Here is a 22,323-nt window from a genome sequence, read left to right as displayed (position 1 = left end):
TAATTTGTACTCGCTCAATTTTTTCTGACCGGCCCTGCTGGTGGGGTGACCACACAACAGAGCCATACCCTAGAATAGATCTAACATAAACAAAATACAGAAAAATAATTGCTGAAATGTCATTGAATGGCTGGCAGAGACGCTTAATAAAACCAAGAGATTTGAAGGCTCTAGAAACAATGTTATTGATGTGAAAAGAATAATTAAGGTTGGAAGTAAGGTAAATGCCCAAATCCTTGACAACAGAGACCCGTTGAAGAGGAGTACCATTGATGGAGTAATCAAGAGAGGAAATGATTCTTTTCTTAAGTGTAAAACTGATAAATTTACATTTACTGATATTAGGTGACAGCTTCCAGTTGTTACACCATTGAGCAAATTTGTCAAGATCTTGCTGTAACATGACACAGTCAGCGAGGGATGTGATGGTGCGATAGATCTTGGCATCGTCGGCATACAAGCTGAGCTTTGCAGAAATGTCTAACAGTGAAATATCGTTAATAAACATAACAAAAAGTAGTGGCCCAAAGAGTGAACCCTGGGGCACACCTGACGAAGCAGTGTACCATTTTGACGAGCAACTACCAAACACTACCCTCTGTCGTCTAAGATGAAGATAAGAAGCCAGCCAACTATGCAGGTTACCACATATACCGAATTTGGCGGCTTTGTACAGGAGAAGTGTGTGACAGACACTGTCAAAAGCCTTGCTAAAGTCCGTGTAAATTGAATCTACCTGTTAAGTTGTTTATTGTTCAATGAAACAGAGATGAAATCTGTATAAGTGGATCTGTTTTTAACAAATCCGTGCTGGTCGATGGAAATATTTGGTTTAATATGTTGATAGATATGAGGAGCAATAACTGCCTCGAAGATCTTAGCAAAAAGCGGCAACAGGGAGATTGGGCGGTAATTTTCAACAGCTGATTGACGACCAGATTTAAATACGGGGACAACATTGGCCTGTTTAAACTGAAAAATTAAAAAAAACTTTATTCCAGAAATTTCCAGCAGTGAAGGTCGTCCATGGGGTTAAAATTTGGGTACATCATTTCATAATGTATGGCCTGTACTATTAGTATTTTGTACATAGTCACTTATTGTATAGTTTCGTTTATCATTGGTATCATGTGATTTCAGCAAATTTAATTTTCATTATTTTGTCATAAACCTTCCTTGAAAGACAAGCCCATATTTTGATTTGTGCAGTGTGAAAGTGATAAAATGTGCTGATGATTTTGGAAAAGTTTGCATTACAAAAACTTAGGTCAACCTACTGCAAAGAAGTTGGCAATCAAATCCACTTGGTTACATCTCCACAACTTGGAAAGGTTGAAACTTTTAAGCTGACCATTTACAGAATCAAGATTCATAGTATAGCCCTTGTTTCAATTTTATTGTCTGTAGAATTAAAGTTTGTGAGTTTGAATCGGGTAGAACAATGACTGAATATCTGCCCTTGGTAGGTTAAGGTTTTGTTGGTGGCCATCTGAGCCCTAGTTTGGCAATAATTGTTGAATAAAAACCCGAATTCTTGTGTGCAAGGGAAAATAGGAACGGTGGACATGTCTATTACACAAATGCTACAACAGGGACAATGACTTTTGTGAAGTGAACGTTGGTGTCGCTGTTCGCGACGCGAATCCTGACTAGCCCTGCGCCCTCCGGCGACCGACTTTTCTTCCCTTTGTCGGCCCATTTCCCTGCTGAATTCCCTCTGTTGCTTTATCTTGCTTTACTTTGTTCCATTTCATTTTTTTTAATTTTTATTGAATTTTATCTTGTTCCAGTGTATGGGTTTTCAGTTACTCTATTTTATTTTATTTTATTTTATTTTATTTTATTACATGCCTCCGATTTATCGAACGTTGCGCGCTCCATAGGATTCAACGGTAACTCGCCGATGACGTCGCGGGCCGCATAGTCATCACCGAACTGAAAGTGAACCGGAACTATTTTCAACTTGAAAACTTTCGGGTGTAAAAGTCTTGAAATTTTATGTTTTGCACAGAAAATCCGGTTTTTGGAAAATTTCGCATAAAAATATTGATAAACCGCATAACAGTAGTTTAAATATATCAATGCGCCATTTTATGATGAAAATCGTTCTATTTTTAGCCGTTTTTAGTCTAAAATGAAAATAAAGCATTTGACTATAATTTGCCAATAAATGTAAATATTTTTGGTGCAAACTGAGTAAAAGTGGCATGTAATAAAAATATTATAGCCCAAACAAGGGACTATGTACCCTCGGGACAGGAGACCATTTGCCCTCCTTACGTCGGGCAAATGGTCACCTACCCTCGGGCACATAGTCCCATGTTTATATAATATTTTTCTTCAAACACTTTTTTGTCAAGGATTCCAAAATGAAAGTATTGTTATTTACAGAAATATAGACTTCATTAGAAGATTGAGAAACATTTCGATTTTTGAGATCATCAGGAATTGAAAGTGTCAAACCCAACCACTTTAATTTAAATTCAGACCTCTCCGATGGAGTTCCATCCACGGCACTCGCATATAACCTGTAAACAGGTCTGAAATATAATTTATACCAACTACCGAGAGGTCTTTGTAATAAACAGAATGACCTCCTATCAGAATGTTTCTGATATTCCATATTATCTGATCGGCATTGTCCGAAGTGTGATTGACTTCTGACCAAATATCAAGGCATTCTTTCACAAAATTGGAAAATCTAACTGGTAAAAGATTTGTACAGAAATTACACTTAAATAAAAGATTTCCTCAGATTTTTTTCTAGATTTTTAAAGACAAAATGTTTCCAAGGGTGTTTGAACTCCACATTTAGCAAGCGTTTAATCAATAGAATTCTATGTACTTTTTTCATCACTGATAAATCAGGCATTTTTAGGCCCCCCTGGCCCACCTCCCCTACCATTATATTCCTCCCAACTCTATCATGCCCATACCATCATTACCAGGGCTTTTGTTATCTGGCAGGGAGTTAACAATAGAAAGCACTTCATCAGAGGTCAACTGACCTTCACAACAGAGTTTATCGTTCTCAGACAGAGACGGTAAATTTAAATCGAGAAATTTATGATCCTCATTTGAACTAGAAATCCCTTTAGAATACAACCTTGAATAAAACCTCTTAATTGCACACAAAACATCTTGAGGGCGATCTACTATCGTATGCTCGTCTTCTTTGAGGCTTTTAATACTTGACTTACGTTTATTCGCTTTTTCCAAACTCAAAAAATATGTATTACCCTTTTCCCCCTTCTCATACCATTTTGTTCTGGATCTAATGATTGCGCCTTCAGTAATGTAATCATACTCTCTCTCTAAATCGGCTTTTGCACACTCAAGAAGCTTATAATTCATATCGCAGGGATAATTTGAACAAAGAACATCAAAGAAATTAATTGACTTCTCTAAATTCTGCAACTTCTGTTTCCGTTCTTACTATAATCAATTGTAAACGCTCTAATTTTGAATTTTATATAATCCCAAAGGACAGCATCATTTAATGAATTAGTATCCTGGACCCAAGCATCAATGTTTTCCTGGAGCTCAGTTCTAAAAACACTGTCATGGGCCAAACTGGCATTAAATTTCCTGTAACCTGGACCACGCTTAAAGTTACAAAAGTTACAGACCAAGAAAACTGCCGAGTGATCAGATGCTACTCCAGGGATGATCTGAATCTTGCTCACATGTTGTTGAAGATCATTTGAAATTATAAAATAGTCTAATCTACTTTGCATAACGTTGGGCCGACGCCTTCTCCATGTAAAGCCACGTTTGACTCCATGACGAATGCGCCAAATATCAGACAGATTAAAAATATCTGAAACTCTATCCAAAATAATGGTAGATTTCTCCCAGGGTTTGGGATTTCCCCCTGACCTATCGAGCTCCACATTGTGAGCGAAGTTCAAATCACCACCTAGAATTACGAATGTATCTGGGTCTACAAATGTTTTATCAAGCAAACAATAAATTTCTTCCAAAAAGGATGTGTGCTCCTTTTCAATATTAGGTGCATAAACGTTTAATAGAATATAGGGAGCGCTGTCAAATTCAGCTTCAATGAGGATAAATCTACAGTTAGGATCAAGAACTGTATTATTGATAGTAACATTAGAGTGGTTGATGATTGTTAAAACACCTCTGCTGTTATTAGTGCCATGTGTATACCAACATCTGCCTTTAAACTGAGATGACCAAAACTTGACATCATCTTTTACACTGTGAGTTTCTTGCAAAAAAGTAAAAGTAGGGTTTTTACTATTTATCCAAGAGGCAACTTTTTTTCCTCTTTTTGAAACTTCGGAGTTATCTAGTATTTAATGTCAAAGCTGAAAAGTCCATTTGAAAAACACAACTACGTAAAATATTTCATGCCAGTTACCAGAAACGTTGAAAACAAAAATTGAAACACGCTGTTGTTCCCCAATTTTGCAGAAAGAAAACATACAACCATACAAAACATACAACGAGACCAACAATCGATGGAAGGACTGCAAATCACGGAACAAAAAAAAAAAAAAAAACAAATCCAAAAACATCAAACCCTTACTGTGTCGGAGGTGAATATTAATAATAATGATTAAAAAAATGCCTACAATGTTACCATTAACCTCATCGAATACATAATTTAACAAAAGTTAATCAAGTACTATCAATTCATAATGCAGGAATGTCTTTCACTCTCATTTCTTTTTTGTCACCATTTTCATACTTGACAACTAACGTTGCTGGCACTTTCCATGCTATGTAACAACTCTTCGTCGAAGCTTCTTTCTTTATCTTACTAGCATACTGCAGCAATGTCTTTCTTTCGGCATGTACTTTCTTACTGACATCGTCCGTCACGTAAATCTGATTTCCTTCAAATTTGTTTCCTTTCAAGCATCCTGGCGCTGCGTATAGAATTTTCCTTGCATCATCAGCATTGACAAAAGCCACCTTGATAGTTCTGGGTTTACCATCTGTTGTAGGGAGAGCTGGAATTCTGTGTGCACGCTGAATGGCCAGGTGTTCGGGCAGCCCTCGTACTTTCATGTGGTTGGAGACAAAATTACGAATAAAACTCGCACAATTTTCTCCTTCTATTTTCTCTGGGAAATTTCTAAAGTTCAAGTTTATCCTACGGTCTCGATTTTCCAAATCATCTTCTTTCTTTTCCATTTGCTTCATTCTCTTTTCCACTTCATCCACTTTCACTTTCAATTCATGAACAAGTGTTTCGGAATTTTTCAAGTGTTGTTGATTTTTTCAAGTTCCGTTTCCTCAATACGTTCATATGCATGGTCCAAGGACTTTTCCACTTCCGAAACTTTACTTTCAATCTCCAATACTTTCTTTCTTACCGGTTCCACCTTCGAAGTTTCTTCTTTTATCTGGAAAAGTAACTTCAAAATGACTTCATTCCGTTCCTAAGGTGACAGCTGTAGTGCTCTGGTAAGGTCGCCATCTTGAATTATCTGACTCTGGATCTGCACTCTTTCTCTACTTCTTGTTAGCATCTCGTCAACCCTTCTTTCTTTAACTTCTGCCGCTTTCTTCCCCTGGGACACTTTTGCAACGCCGGTAGAAGTCATTTGGACGAAAAAATTGCTTTAGAACACCTACAAAACATCCACCGACACACGCCGGTAGAAGTCATTTGGACGAAAAAATAGCGTCAATGACACTGTAGCTCCCATCCTGGACTATTTAGTGTTTGTTCTCTGGTCAGATATTTGAACATGTGTGAAAGGGATAAAGTGCATGAATGAAAATACTTAAATGAAATGTACTGGAGACAGTGAAATATGTTTAATGTAATTATTCAGAATATAAAATGGAAAAAATACAGAATTAGATATATCGAATACTGTGATACAACCATTAACTCAACAAGTCATTTACAATGACATAGTCCCCACTTGTAATAGGAGTATTAGTCTTGATGGGGCAGGAAAATGTGGTCATTAAGAAGTATCACTGGAGTGTATATGTTGAGATCTATGGGCACATAGGTCTATGTCGTTGTTCCCAATTTGAAACACATGAGGCATGTCTAAGTTATGGTTCTAAATCGGGAAAAAAGATCAGACCTCTAGCAGTATTGGCCAGCCAAGAAATACATATGCGCATTATAAATGAGGTACAAGATGTGACATCTTAAGGTCTAATATCCTATCAAAATTGGAGGGTATAGAAACTTGTGGTTACTGAAATATGCATATATATGTATAATCAAGGTCAAAGGTCATCGAGGTCACATGACATTTTGAAAAAAAAAATTATATTGCTAATTAATCTCTATATGCCAAAAATCAGATCTCTAGCTCTATTCGCTTGCCCAGAATTAGATGTGTACATAATTAATGAGGTAAAGCGTGTGTTGTCATAAGGTCTCCCATCCTACTAAATACAAAGGACATAGCACTTGTGGTTACTTATTTATTGACATAAACATATATTTTAGGTAAAAGGTCATCGAGGTCACATGACATTTGGTCACTCTCCTATAGTTATCCCTATATACCAAAAATCAGACATCCAGCTCTATTGGCTCGCTCAGAATGAGATATGCGCATAATTATTGAGGTACAGTATGTGGCATCATAAGGTGTCCAATCATACCAAACATGAAGGGTGTAGCACTTGTGGTTACCGAGTTATGGAAAAATATGTATATTTGAGGTCAAAGGTCACCGAGGTCACGTGACATTTTGTCAAAAAAATTGTATTGCTAAGTTATCCCTATATACCAAAAATCAGACCGCTAGCTCTATTGGCTCGCTCAAAATTAGATATGTGCATAATTAATGAGGTACAATATGTGGCGTCATAAGCTGTCCCATCATACCATACATGAAGGCTGTAGCACTTGTGGTTACTGAGTTATGGACAAATATGTATATTTGAGGTCAAAGGTCACCGAGGTCACGTGACATTTTGTCAAAAAATTGTTTTGCGAAGTTATCACTATATACCAAAAATCAGACCTCTAGCTCTATTGGCTCGCTCAAATTAGATATGCGCATAATTAATGAGGTACAATATGTGGCGTCATAAGGTGTCCCATCATACCATACATGAAGGCTGTAGCACTTGTGGTTACTGAGTTATGGACAAATATGTATATTTGAGGTCAAAGGTCACCGAGGTCACGTGACATTTTGTCAAAAAAATTGTTTTGCGAAGTTATCCCTATATACCAAAAATCAGACCTCTAGCTCTATTGGCTCGCTCAAAATTAGATATGCGCATAATTAATGAGGTACAATATGTGGCGTCATAAGGTGTCCCATCATACCATACATGAAGGCTGTAGCACTTGTGGTTACTGAGTTATGGACAAATATGTATATTTGAGTCAAGGTCACCGAGGTCACGTGACATTTTGTCAAAAAAATTGCTTTGCTAAGTTATCCCTATATACCAAAAATCAGACCTCTAGCTCTATTGGCTCGCTCAAAATTAGATATGTGCATAATTAATGAGGTACAATATGTGGCGTCATAAGCTGTCCCATCATACCATATATGAAGGGTGGTAGCACTTGTGGTTACTGAGTTATGGACAAATATGTATATTTGAGATCAAAGGTCATCAAGGTCACATGACATTTTGTCAAATATCCGAGATATCTGCGTGAACGGATGGACTCACGGATGGACGAACAGACAGACATGACCCAATCTATAAGCTCACTGGACTTCATCCGTGGGACTAAAAATTGTGTCACTGCATCCTTTTTGCAATATGAATACAATGAGAAACTAAATTTTTATTTTTCGTGGCCTTATACATGGGAGTCTATGGAGATCTGCCTTATACATGGGAGTCTATGGACGTGTAACTAAAAATATGCAAATTTCACCACGATTTGCCCAAATTTGGGAAAGGTCACTCCTATGCACTTCCATACCAAGTTTCAAATCAATCGGACTTGTTGTTTCAGAGCAGGAGATTTTTGACCAAAAATGGGAGAAAATTAAAAAAAATTCATGAAAAATAGCAAGTCCAAGATACTGACCAAGATGTGCACAATCATTTCATGTCAGCCCAAAGTACTTACATGCTAATTTTTCATGTAATCTGCTCAGTGGTTATTGAGTTTTTTCAATTTTGATGTTTTTACATTTTTTCACTTAATTTGCTATTTTTTGGCAATGACAACTTCATTTGAACAAAATCTCATCTACAGCCCATCATCCATGTACACACCAAATATCAAGATGAAATGTACAGCGGTTTTGGAGTTTTTGATGTTGACGGACAGATATACAGACATACAGACATACAGACATACATACATACAGACATTTCCCTAGCCTATAAGAATAGCTTCCATTGCCATATATACCATATGGCTATGGGAGCTAAAAATTGCTTTAGAACACCTACAAAACACCCACCGACACAGGAGCCAACTACTCAGAACAACGCACCAACTCGCGCATGCTCAGTCCTCCCTCCTTCTACCTCCATGATTTGAACAAGTTCACATCTACACCCCTAGGTAGACCTGTACACTAAATACTGAGGCGGTAGGTGTTGCGGTTTCGTTTTTGATGTGGACATACATAAATACATGCATACAGACATGTAAATGAGATGCAAATGAAATGATGAAATATACATATATACATGCATACATACATACATACAGACATGCAAATGAACTGATTCACCTTATACCAATAACCTTGTTTGGTATATATAGATATACCAAATGCGACCTAAAAATGCATTATTTTGTGCAGTAATCTTATTTCTCGGTCATGTAATTAGTTTTTTGAAAATTGAGGGAAATCTAAAATGATGTTAAGACTGTTGACACTTATGACAGTGTTATACACTTTTTCAATCTTTAATGGGTCCTCAGGTCATATTCGAAGAAAACTCTTGGAAAACAAGATTTTTTGAGATTGGTTTATTACATATTTGCCAGCTATTGTGGCTATAACACAAGTGACATTGATATTTCATATATTGGAGCATTTCTACCTTATCCTGATTTTAATTAAGTAAGAACAATCAAAGGATAAGCTAAAACTTGAGACGTTTAAACCACGTGGCAAACTCAAAGACAAAAAGCCCCTTCTATCGGTTACCAACTATAAATTATCATGCTGATACCTGTTTGCTCAACAATCTACATTTTAAGAATATTTTCACTATAAAACTTTCAAATAGCACTTTTTTAATTCAGTAAATCATTTTTGAACTTGTCTAAAATTAAAGATGTCATATTTTAATGTCAAAAAAATAAACTTAAATGTAAACTTCTTTGGCATACAAGTCTTTTAATGATCTTTCAGTCAAAATATGATTTAACATGATCGGAACTAATTTGGGTAATTGGATGGTGAAGTAATGTCAATTGAATCTGCAAATGTAACCTCATGTAGTTTTTTTTAAGTTACTTGTTTTTATGAGTAATTAGTTATATTGCAACATTCAGCTATATAGGGCACAAACACTTTTGAGAAACGTGAAAAATATGAATATCCAATTATCCCAAATTAGTCCAATCGAGTTATTTTAAATAAATGATGGCAGTTTGCTTCCAGTTGAAGGTAAAAATACCACAAATATTGTGATAAAAACGACAGAAATTTTATCTTTTAGGAAAACTTTGCAGCTATTGCAGAATTCTGACTGATTGTAGTAGAACTATAGAATCATTAATTAGTTGATGAGAGGTGTAATATTGGACCATCTGCTCAGGTCATTTGCATACCAGTCTTGCAATAAACTAAGTTCAAATACACTTGTCCATTATGGAAATCATTGGCAAATACTGAATTCAGTGTGTGCACGGAGTTTAGAACTGATACTCTCTTCAAAAGTTTTTTTAATTACTTGTTTCACTTGCATATCATTCATTTTAATAATTTCATATGCAGAATCTTCAATTTGCTCCAAAACAGGAACATTTTTACAAAAATTTCAAATTCCTACTGCCACTTTTTTATGAGGTTGTAATATTTGCTAATTTAAGTTTATTTTGCTCATTTGCATATCAGTCATTCTGCCAACTAAGATTTGAACAAAATCGTATCATAATGCTCTAAGGAAAACTAAGCAAATGTTTAAGTCTGTACTTTTACAAATTAATTATGCTCATTTTTATTTTCTTTATTAATCATATTGGCTTCATTTGAATAAATGTAAATCTGCACTAAAATAGGAAAGTTCCTACAAAGTCCAACAGCAAGTTTCGGAATTTAACAGTTTTTACTATTTCTAACAAGTACATTTTCATTATTGTAATTCATTCGACTTGAATAACACAAACTTCGATCTGCAATATTATAGGACTATTTTTGTAAAACTTTCAAAGTTTCTGGTTCACTAACTTTAATGTTTGAAAATTTTGACCATTTCTGCATTTATTGAACCCATTTACATAGTTTAAACCCATCACATTAATATCTACAAAATTTTATTGTCGACAAACAATACCAAATTACAAGCTCAAAAGTACCAGTTTTGGAAAAAATTGTTAAGCTTTATTATAACAGCTGTGTAGGAGTCAAAAATACCGGTAACAATTGATGTGATAGATGTCGATCTATGCAAAGTTACCAAAATCAATAATGGCATGGTTTTTGTAAAGGCTATGAATGGACAAATTCTAGGATTAATGCTTAGTCTGATGTAATGGCATATAATTCTGGATTCCATGGGCTTTTTCTGACAGGTGTAAATGAACATAAACTGCACCCCGGGGACAGAGTCTTGACTCTCAAACTTTTACAATTATTTTCTGATCTACTACTTGTGGGGTTTCACTTTAAAGCCCTTGGTGTAAAGAAACTTTTCACCGTCTTAGCTTTTAAAAAAACAAAACTTGTTTTTCTTCACAGAATTAACACAGGGATGGCAGCCATTTTGAATTCAAATATCAGTAAATCTTGGGTAATTTGTTTCTCTAGTACCAAAATATGCACAGTGACCCCCGATTTTTATTTGTGATTTTGACAGAGAATGATCGAAAAATTCCTTGAGGAAATTTCAAGCAAAAGTTTAAGTCTTTCAATTTTGAGGCATATTCTACCTCAAATGTCAGAGCATGTATTAAGGTAGAACGCACCTCGAGGACAGACATTCGGACTCTCAAACTTTTACAATTCTCTTCTGATATACCACATGTGGGGGTTCATTTTAAAGCTCTTGGTAAAAGAAAACTTTTCACCCGCTTAGTTTTTCGACATTCCAAAATTTTTATTTTTCTCCATAGAGTTAACATAGGGATGGCGGCCATTTTGAATTTCTAATATCGGTAAATCTTGGGTAATTTGTTTCTCTAGTACCAAAATTTGCACGGTGACCCCCTATTTTTATTCTTGATTTTGAAAGAAAATGATTGAAAGATTCCTTGAGGAAAGTTTGAGCAAAAGTTTAAGTCTTTCACTTTCGAGGTGCATACTACCTTAAACAGACGAGGGAAAATAGACATGCATGTATCCAGTCCCTCATCTTGACATGAAACCAAGCAATCAAGGTATATATTTATATTGATAATAGCATGCACAAAACTGAATAAAACAGTTGAAAAGCAGCTATATTGGCATATATATTGGCATATCGGTATTACCCTAAGTTAATTGGTATGAACCTGTAGTAAGTCAAAGTATGTCATACGACATCTAAGTTGTAATATCAGTGACAGTTTACAAAAAGTTGCTACCGACATTGAAAACTTTGAATAGAATTACAAAACAAATATGACAAATACGATTCATAATGTTTTGTCTGATGGGTTACAGCAATATGCAAAGAGGACATCCATGTAATAATAGCAAAGTGTAGCAAAGCGTTTTGATGAAAAGGTGGTCTGAGAGCTAGTTGGTTGACATTCACTGAAACAGACGCTACTTCACACAGAATATCTATTCCTGAAAGGCACACAGCAAGTTACAGTATTTTTTTGATCGTCCCTCTGACAAGCTTGGACTTTCTGCCAACATTGTTCTCCTGCTAAATGTACCTAAACCTAAAACAGAACTAGTTAAGAATATAATAAATTTCACTGCTTATAGTTGGCAGGTTGTCACATTCTGTCACTTTTATCTGTACTTTTTACTTAAACATAGAAAAATTATTCTTAATGTCGCTTAAAATTCACCCTAATTTTAGGGCACAATTTGTTGTATAAAGCACCATTGCAATTTGGCCATTTTGATTATTGAAGAATATAACTTTGCAGGCACATTGTGAAAAATATATAACGTTCATATTCATAGTTCAAAAGACTTGTGGCTCTTTGTATGTCTTCTTTTTCTTCTTATTTAAAATACATCTCTGCCTTTGAATTCACTGAGTTCAGCAATAGGGTTGATGTTCTTTTGTTTAGCACTTTTGCGAACTGGCGCTTGCATTTCTTCTAAGTTTTCACGTTTCACCAAGGGTTTCTTTTCTGGAGCCTTCATCTTCCACATGACCACAGGAGACTTAAGAGAGAATGAGAAGGCAATAAACAATTAGCTGAAGTAATTTACTTGCTTTTTATCACTTGTAAAACATAGCTAAACATTTGTATCTGTTGACTGATATCACCTCTGTAACAGTGTTCAACAAAGACGCTGATCTGCTAACATGATGATAGTTACTCTGAACAGGACTAGTAAAGGTGGGTGTTTGTGACAATTTTAGTGCCCTCTTGACTTTAATTGTTAAACATTAAATGTATACTGTCACCTGTTCCAATTTTGCCACAGTTACCATGGAAAGAGAAAATCTAACCAATCACAGATTTTAAGCGGGTGGCCGCTTTTTAAAACAGCGCCCTCAAAGGGACATTTTGAATACCAAGGAACGCCCCTTTGACCATATATGGGCATATTTAGATTACAGGTGACTGTATACCTTTAATGAAATTAAATAACCTAGCACAGAACTCAGAGACAGGCCTCTGGTTTGCATTATGATTGGCTGTACCAGTATGCCTATGCAACTGCTGAGCTTGTCCAACTGGCTCCTTCAGTAATCATGACGAATTTTTTATGCTCAATTTGAATGAGGAATCAATAGCTCTGGTTTGCATAGTCTTGTGTTTGTATGAAAATCACAGAGTACATGGATAATATGGAGAAAATCCTGGAGTACACAGATGATAGGGAGGTCAGATGTGCAGGCCAGTGAATATTTTGACAATAGAAACAAAGCTTCAATGAAAAGCTTCAACCAATCCAACTTGACAGAGTGGCAAGGTCATGACCAGAAATCACTGCTTGTTTGCTCTGAAAAGTTTGGACACAACAAGACATTAAAGGGACAAAGTCGGCCATTTTTCATGAATTTTGTTTGATACGAGATACTACTTATTTTGTTCGTCATGTTGAAAGATACTAAATGAATGGGTGACCATGCATATATTCGACACCAGTTTTAGACACGATACATGAAACCATCGCGAACATTAATTCATTTTCGCCAAGGTTTCATTTAATTTGTCCAAAACCAGGGTTGAATATATGCATGGTCACCCACTCCTTCAGTATCTTTCAACATGTCAAACAATATATTTTTGCATCAAACAAAATTCATGAACAATGGCAGACTTTGTCCCTTTAATAAAAATAGTTGGAGAATCACCTCTCTAATACTAGTAACTTAGAAAGTTCCTATGGTAACATGGAGATTTATTTAGCAAGAAAATAAAAGCTTCGATGTCATTGAAAACTGATTAAGTGTACCAGTACACCGCACGGGTCAGTCACAATCAGGGTGCTCTAGACAGATTTTGACTTGTTACACTCTAATATAAACATGGGGCCCGGGGGCACCGACGTCCTTTGTACTCCTTACGTTTATTAATTGCCATAAATGTGAAATTTGGCAAAATGTCAAATTGTTTTGACATAAATGAAAGTTATTTGAACTGGTTGGTTACCGCTCCAGCATAAGTTCAAGTGTGGATTGTAAGTATCAACAACCTTGATATGAACCATTGACTAAAAAACATTTGCTTGTTACACTCACCACACTTGTACTTAGTTTTGGAGTGTACACCTATCTACAATACAATGATAAAAAGTTTGGACTCTGTAGGTCAACAGTGCATCTTTAATGTATGAGACTAAATAAGCTTACCCTCAAGTATGTATAGGCCAAAAACAATATTTAATTTTGAATTATGTAGTGCAGGAAAGGACAACAATCAGGGTTAGCGGTAGGATTTTCAATTAGTTAGTAGCCACACTTACTCAGTGTGGCTAATTTGGTCCTAATTTTATTAGCCACAGGCAACTTTCATTAGCCACACAGTAGACATGATGTTTTAAGTAAACTAATTAAAACATTTGTAAAAACACATTCAGAGACACACAAGACCTTATAAACATTTTTCAAGAACAGACAAATCATCATTATGTGATTTGGGAAAATTGTTTGAACTCAGACCAAAATAAAAATGAAAAGAGTAAAACATGTTACATCCTCATCTATATATACTCTTTTGTTGTTGATTTTGCAAAACCTGTATTGCACTTTATGATCAAGATCCCCAATGGGGATAGGATTTCAATAAAGGCTTACTTCACTTTACTTTATGTGCTCTTACCCTGGTTAAACCCCGATACAGAAAGGTGATGAGCGTATAATAGATCATTACAGTTAATAAAATTACTTTTCCGATCAGAAAAACTATTGAAAAGGTGTTACAACAATGGGACATTGAAGTTCCCGCGACAGCATCGCTAGGAAAATGGCACGTTTTGCCAGTACCTTCATGAATCTGTGTCCCTCCGTACCCCCGTTACCTAAATAGAATAGTCCCACTCCGCACATCCGCCATTGTTTATTCTCACTCAAGGCCACGATGAGACGTTGGTTTTCCTTCTCTAATATGCAATTTCATTTGTTTGACGCTATTATCAGTTCATCAGTGAAGAGTTTTTACCGATGACTATTACAACTTTCACTGCTACGTCGTTGTTTTCACAAGATGTAGACCGTTTGATATTGCAATGTCGACTTGCTTTTATCATGTGCAGTCAATGCACATGCCATGCCAGCTGGTTTTATGGTTCAACAATGCTGTCGATCGACAGCATACACGACGTCTTTGTTTCACGTTTACTTTTCACAAGTTATGATTAATGTGGAAATTTCACTAAAATATCGCTGATCCAGGGATTTTGTAATCAGTTTGATTGATACTGCGATATGAAATATTGTGTCAATAAAGCTCAGAATTGTCGCTGAGTTTTGCTGCTTTTGGCTATGGTTGTCTATCTCAGCACTACCTCCATGATCTCAGTATCAGCGTGATCGGAAGGCCAGTTCATGGAGATCGCGAGAATGTAATTGTAATATTTTGTCTTCCTTTACAATTTCAAGTAAGCGCTTTAAATAAAGAGTTTTTTATTTTGTCTTTAGCATATATTTGGACTGCTTCGTTTTATCAATTTCGACGAAATCAGCTGTCGCCACGCTTTTGAGATCGTGGCGATTGCCGATGGGTTTTTGTTCGCCACAAACAAGCATAGTGATGTTGACAACTACATGCATGCCAGTGCACGATTTCAAAGTAGCCAGGAGGAAATTCTAATGGTCTTTTAGTGGAAATATAGGTATTAAACGACAGTGAAACAAACAACATTAGTTATCGTGACCTTGCTAAAGTGCAATCTCGGATCATGTATGATCTGATGATCATGCCAAATTACCATGTCGGATTATGCCGTGATTCTGAAGTGAGTGCGCGTACTTCCTTAGTAAATCGGTCAACATAAAACTTTAAAAGCACACACTTTAGCGATCGAAGTCAAAAATGATGTCAAAATCAATGCACAACTGTCGAAATTACCCAAAATAAGCAACAGAAAACTAAAAGGAATCGCTGTGTCGAAAGGACAGTACGTTAACATAAAAAGACGCCAGTTTGTTATGACATGGAGGCCGGAGGTAGAAGGACAGAGCATTCCCTCGCTCTCACCCAGCTATTAGTACGGGCCGCCGGTCGGGTTGCCTCGCTATTAAAAGCAATGGATTCGCCGGTACTGGGGAGTACCGAGTACGGAGCCTCGGAGGCCATCATTCTTCAGTCTATCGAAGGAGCGTTTCGTGCCAAAAAATACATGACAGCAATCAAATATACGCTAAAACCTTTAAAACGTCAAAATTCGCAACTGACCGAGAAACATGAAGGCCTCGGGTTTTTTTTCAAAGTCCTCGAAAAACAACGCTAACTTGTTATGTGCGCATGCGCATATTAAGGGGAGACCCATTTGATTTCGGGGGGGGGTATGCAGGAAGTGGGTATGGGAACTTTTTTTTTGTTAGAGAGACAGCATTTTTTGATTTCTACAGTCAGACCTGCATCAATTTTTTTTTTCAAATGGAGTAGCAGTGCAATTTTTCAAATTTAAGCCAGTGTTTCACATATCACAGGATGTTTTTATTTATTCATTTTACATTCCAACAAATGACAAACAAAATGGAAAGTCTATTATATATACAACTTTAAATTATAGAACACTTTTTTAGCAAATCAACTGTGATCAGTACTATACCTGCTTTTCTTTAAAACAGTCAATTCCTTTTATGTTCTCAGGGGAGATGTTATCTTTTGTGGTCAGAGAAACAAGGCTCACACATTGTATTTCATTATATTTGTTGTTCCTCAATTTTCATTGTCAACTTGTATCTTTCTAACATAAACATATTTATATTGAGAGAATAATGTATTGGTTTTAACACTAGTTTATTGACTCCTATCTTGTGTTTTAAATTTTCACGATTTACAGAAGTCAAATAGTCCCATCTAGATATTGCCTATACCATTGAGATATTGCAACAGAAATCCTGAAACATGATTTCTTGGGTCAGAAAAGGAAGAAAAACATCGAGTGCACCGAGGTGTAAAGTAGTGAATGCTTATATCATAAGTGCTGGAAGAAAACACATAAGAATTACTTGTGGTAAAACATTTGCGTGCCTTTGGCAGCATGCCAGCAAAGAATACATGAGAATGAAGTTTCCAAAATTTTGCTCATTTCAACAGCATTGTGACAATTCCTTTTTTATTTCTGTCTGTTATGAGAATATTTTTTTCTCAAGCCATTACAGGCTTAATTTTTTCTTTTATTTCACCTGGTGACAATTTTTTTTCCTCGAAATCCTCTATACCCCCCCAGAAATCAAGTGGTTCTCCCCTAAGTGAGCCCCTGACCTATACGGGCCAGTGGATTACTTCCTCAGTAGAACTGATATGCCTGCCAGTACCGGTGTTTATCGCCTACGGAGGCCATCATTCTTCAGTCGATCAAAGGCGCCTTTCGTACCAAAAAATACACGACAGCTGCAAAAGTGCATCACTGTCAACTTTACCAAAAATGTGCCCATACCGAGAAACAAGATGGCGTCCGTTTCGATTCTTCAACTCAGATTTTGTCCTACAGTTGTGCGCATGCGCAGACGGTAGCTTTAGCGAAAGTGAGGCAAAATCAAGTAAATATAAAATAAAATGGATAAAAATATTGTTTAAAAATAATGTGAGGCATGTATCACCAAATCTTGAACATTTCTGACGGTATTTCAACTATACGAACACCCATGCCAAACATCACAATAATCAAATCAGTGGTTTTGAGGAAAAAGTGAAAATAGTGGTTTTCAGAAAAAAGCTAAAAAAGTGACTTTAAAATGATTCAATCAAAAAAAGAAAAAAGACCGTTTGAGATACATGCCCAAGTGACCACCAGACCAAATTTCAGAAAAAGTTACTGAAGCGTTTCTGAGATACCTGCGTCCACAGCATACGGCCCACTATGTTGGCCATATTGGGCCGCGCCATCACATTAGTACCTTGTGCCCACAGGGCACAAAGTACTAAAAATATTGTGCAAAATTTAATGAAACATTGTTCTCAAAATGAAACAGCCAGTAGAACCTAAAAGGCCGCATCAAAAAAATTGTTTTTTCGATGATTTTGAGCTGTGTAGTAAAAAAATACCCTAAAAATGGGTCAAAATGAGCGTTACGGCGTTTCATCTAAAAAAGCACATTTTTAACTTACTTTTTGAAATTGTTCAATTAATTTTTCAATTGTTCAGTATATTTAAAGCATTAAATAGCATTTCTTCTTTCTTTTGCAAGTTATTTCTCTGAATGAATATATGGATTTGAATGGAAATGGCGTTATAACAAGTGAAAAGGGTGTGTCGTTACGCTTTAATTTATGTTTCTATTATCACTTGGAAAACATTACCCTAGAATGTTTCCTAAAACATCTATTTGATAGGAAGACCAACTATGTTTAGTTGGTACTAAATGTCGATAGGGTCAATGTATTGATTACGAATGACAAATCATGAAAGTTGCCCACATTTTTTGTTCCAAAATTTTGTAGTGTCCGTGACACCCTCATAACTTTCAGCCATATTCAGATACTAGAGATCTGATGTCATTAACCAAAGTGGCCCTGTTTGCCTCCTTATGTGTTATAAAAATATAATCCATTTACCACTTGTATTGTTTCAGTATATCAAAAAGGGGCCAAATGTAGTGTCCGTGACAGCCGTAGTGTCCGTGCACCAAATCCATACATTACTTGTTACAGTGATTTAAGCTGGTAATTCTATTGTTTACCAGCTGAAGTTACATTTTTATAAGAGAGTAATTTAGTTTTTGAGTAAGACATCAAATGAAGTATATTAAACCAGTGAAAGATGTTTTTTCTACCTTTTACGATTGTAATGTTAAAAAACTGTCCTATGAAATAACGGTATAGGGGTTAAAAAAAAGAAGCAAAAATAGTGTTATCAGTTATTTCCCAATATAAATTTAAGATAGAAATGTTATTCAGTGTCTCCCCAGGCCATTTTAGCGTAGCGGTCCCGCTACGCTTTCGCTCTCCCCGCTACGCTTTGATTCTCCCGCTACGCTTTGAAATATTCCCGCCATCCTTTAGTTCACACGCTAGCGCTTGTTGAAATTGATCCCCGTGATGAAACATTATTCGCGGTGTTTGTCGTTCAAAAATTATATAAAACTCAATTACATTTTAATTGTGTAAAGCTTAAACTTATGAATTTTCCTCTTGTTGGCAATTTTTGACAATTTTATTAGCAATATATGTATTAATGAAACTCCAACCAGACGAACCATTTTTGCTTTCAATCTGAACTTGCTGTTACTGTTTGAATCTTTTATTTTAATTGCAATTGTACTATACTGTGCAGTGTGATGATTTATTTAAGTGTAATAAAGAGTTTCCATGATGTTCAAATTGCATACTTGTGTGTTACCATTGCATTTTGTTGTGAGTGTACATGAATGCCTGGGTGCTTGTGCAAGCTTATATCCATATGCAAATATAAATAAATGATATGCAAATGATTATGCAAATTAGCCGCTACGCTTTTGCTTGATCCTGGGGAGAACACTGGTTTTATAGTGAAATTAAGGCATAACACTGATTAAACCACTTTCCATTTGCAACTGGCTTCATGTCATGGACACTACAGCTAACAAGTGGTTAACCAGTTTTTACTGCATTTACATTAAATTCACCTGACATCTGAAGTAAACTTCATAGACCATAATAAATCCTTTTAAAAACCAGATATGAACTGAATATGCTCACGTGTTTTACAACAGGTTCATTAATAGTAGTACGCTTCACAGAACAATAAGATATATGTTATCACTATATGTAGCAGATTTTTTTCAACTTTGCACAGTACTCTCAGAGTTTAATCACTAACTATAAAACTTTATTTAATATGCAAATGAGCTGCTAATTAACTTGACACTGCTCAATGCTTCATGGGACAATTAGATATCCATCAGATCAACATTTGTAGCACGTTTTATTAAATTCAATGCTGTAATTTTAGAGTAATGTCACTAATTACAAAGTTCATTAAATATGCAAATAAACCCTAAATTAACTTGACACTGTTCAATGATTCATAGCACAATTAGATATTTATCACATCAATATCTGTAGCACGTTTCACAAAATTCCGTGCCGTAATTTCAGAGTAATATCACTAATTACAAAGTTCATTAAATATGCAAATGAACCCTTAATTAACTTCACTCAACTAAATGCTCTAAACCACTATTAGATATCTGTCGGATCAGTATCTGCAGCAGATTTCATCACATTTGGTGCAGTTATTTTGGAGTTATATCACTAATTACAAAACTTCATAAAATATGCAAATGACCTATTTGTTAACTTGACACTGTTCAATGATTCATAGTACAATTAAATATTTATCAAATCAATATCTGTAGCACGTTTCACAAAATTTTGTGCTGTAATTTCAGAGTTATATACCTAATTACAAAGTTCATTAAATATGCAAATGAACCCTTAATTAATTTCACACTTCTAAAAGCTTTACGCTACAGTTAGATATCAGTCCAATCAGTATCTGGAGCAGATTTCATCACATTTGGTGAAGTTATATCGGAGTTATATGACTAATTACAAAACTTCATAAAATATGCAAATGAGCTAGTTATTAACTTGACACTGCCCAATGCTTCTAAGTATAATTAGATATATATCTGATCAATATTTGTTGCAAGTATCATCAAGTTTGGTGCAGGAATTTCAGAGTTATCTCATTAATAACAAAAGTTCATTAAATATGCAAATGAGAAGATAATTGACATGACACTCACAGTATCATCATAATGTTCTGAGATTGTCATCTGTGAAAAGTTTCATGAAATTTTGTGCAGTATTTCTTGATATATGTCTACACTGTCATTACCGTCTCCATAGGGAAACGATTGTACGGAAAAAAACGATATTGCATAACTTCATTAATATGCAAGCCACACTAACCAAAATCTAATCAGTTCTTGCAAGTAGCATATGGTACCTGTCTACGAAATCTGACTTGAATCCGTTCAGGTGTTTTTGAGTTATCGTGTAAACAGACAGACAGACAGACAGACAGACAGACAGACAGACAGACACACACACACACACACACACACGGACAGACAGACAGACATCGCTATGACAATAGCCCACGTGTTTACACACGTGAGCTAACAAAAGAAAATGTGTTTTTGAATTATATAAGGGGGAAAGTGGTTGCAAATCTGACTATTTATGATGATGCTGCAGTAGTGTTGGCTCCAGTACAGATCTCTGTCAACAGTGATGTATATAAGGGGAGGGTTTATGTCCCTTCAAATTATTTTTCTGTTTTAACCCTTTGTTTGCATTATAAGGCTGTAGTATTAGTGTTTGATGAAATTTCAATCGTGTGTTGTTTGTTAAGGGAAAGCCTCGGTGAGACATAGTCGGATCTATCTCTATCATATGGCGTCTATTAAATGCTGTGATCCTGAAATCTTTTTCGAAACGTAAGTGTGTGGTTTCTCCTCAGTCGCAAAGTTCTGTCTTTCCTAAGTTGTTGTGTCAGATATTTTGTTGTTTTAGTTATAGTTGTTGATGTTAATGTTTTCACGTGTTATTGGCTTCAAATAATGACATCAATATTTCTATATTTTTTATCTTGTGTTGAGATTATTGTTAACGTTTTGTCTCTTTTTGAGAACTTTGTTTTGACAAATGTGTCTTTTATGTTCTTGTTTCTTTTTGTGGGTTGTTATTAAGTGGTTTGGGAAAAGGATTTTTAATGTTTCGTCCTTTTGAAGTTCCTACCAGTATTTTGCAAGACTTTTTTTTAAGTCTTTGGGCTATTCAACAATGAATTCTACCGCCAATATGTGGCTGTTTAATGGGCTGAAATGCATTGCTGGAGATTGCCATGATTGCATTTCATAAACTGGAAATGGAAATCATCTCTGAAGACCAAAATGTGATTCACTTTTGGAAAAGATTCAGAAATGACATTTTCATAATTTTTACCGGAACACAAAACCAACTGGCAGAGTTCAGCCATAGAATAAACAAAATGGACCTAACATTTAAATTTACAGTTAAGAAATCACTAGAAAAAAATAACATTTGTCAACGTCAAAATTTTGAAGGGCCCATGGCTCAACCAAGAAAATATTTTGAATATTAAAACCCACACAAGACTAATCGGAACATTCCAATACCTGGACAGAGAATCATGTTACCTAAATCAAATTTTAAAGGACTATTAAATTGAAGGTGAAATTCTCAGATACTTCTGTACATGCAATGACCCAAACGATTTCAAGGAGATAGTTGATTTCTTTACAAGCAAATTAATTTACAGAGAATCAGGGGTTTCGCTAAGTTTTGAAACAGGGGGCCAAATGAAAATTACAGGCGGCCAAGCCGTACCAACGTCAAAGCATGAGGATGTTTGGATATGGCAGTGAAATTCCTGCATTGCCGTGTATGAAACCACAGGCGACTGTGCAACAGCACGGTCT

The 22,323-nt window shown here is 35.7% G+C and overlaps 1 protein-coding gene across 1 annotated transcript in view; it reads right to left on the bottom strand.

The window, feature by feature from the left end:
* Positions 1-10,079: 10,079 nt before the first annotated feature.
* Positions 10,080-22,323, bottom strand: part of LOC139119835 (catenin alpha-2-like) — a 48,344-nt gene continuing 36,100 nt past the window's right edge. Inside the window, exon 19 of the mRNA XM_070683752.1 lies at positions 10,080-12,431. Coding sequence (XP_070539853.1) covers positions 12,270-12,431 — 162 coding nt within the window. The 3' untranslated portion in view covers positions 10,080-12,269. The remainder of the gene's footprint in view (positions 12,432-22,323) is intronic.

Source organism: Ptychodera flava, chromosome 20 (assembly GCF_041260155.1).
Source record: "Ptychodera flava strain L36383 chromosome 20, AS_Pfla_20210202, whole genome shotgun sequence".
Classification (NCBI taxonomy): Eukaryota; Metazoa; Hemichordata; class Enteropneusta; family Ptychoderidae; genus Ptychodera; species Ptychodera flava.
Note: the sequence above shows the minus strand (reverse complement) of the source record. Positions and strands in the feature narration are given on the sequence as shown.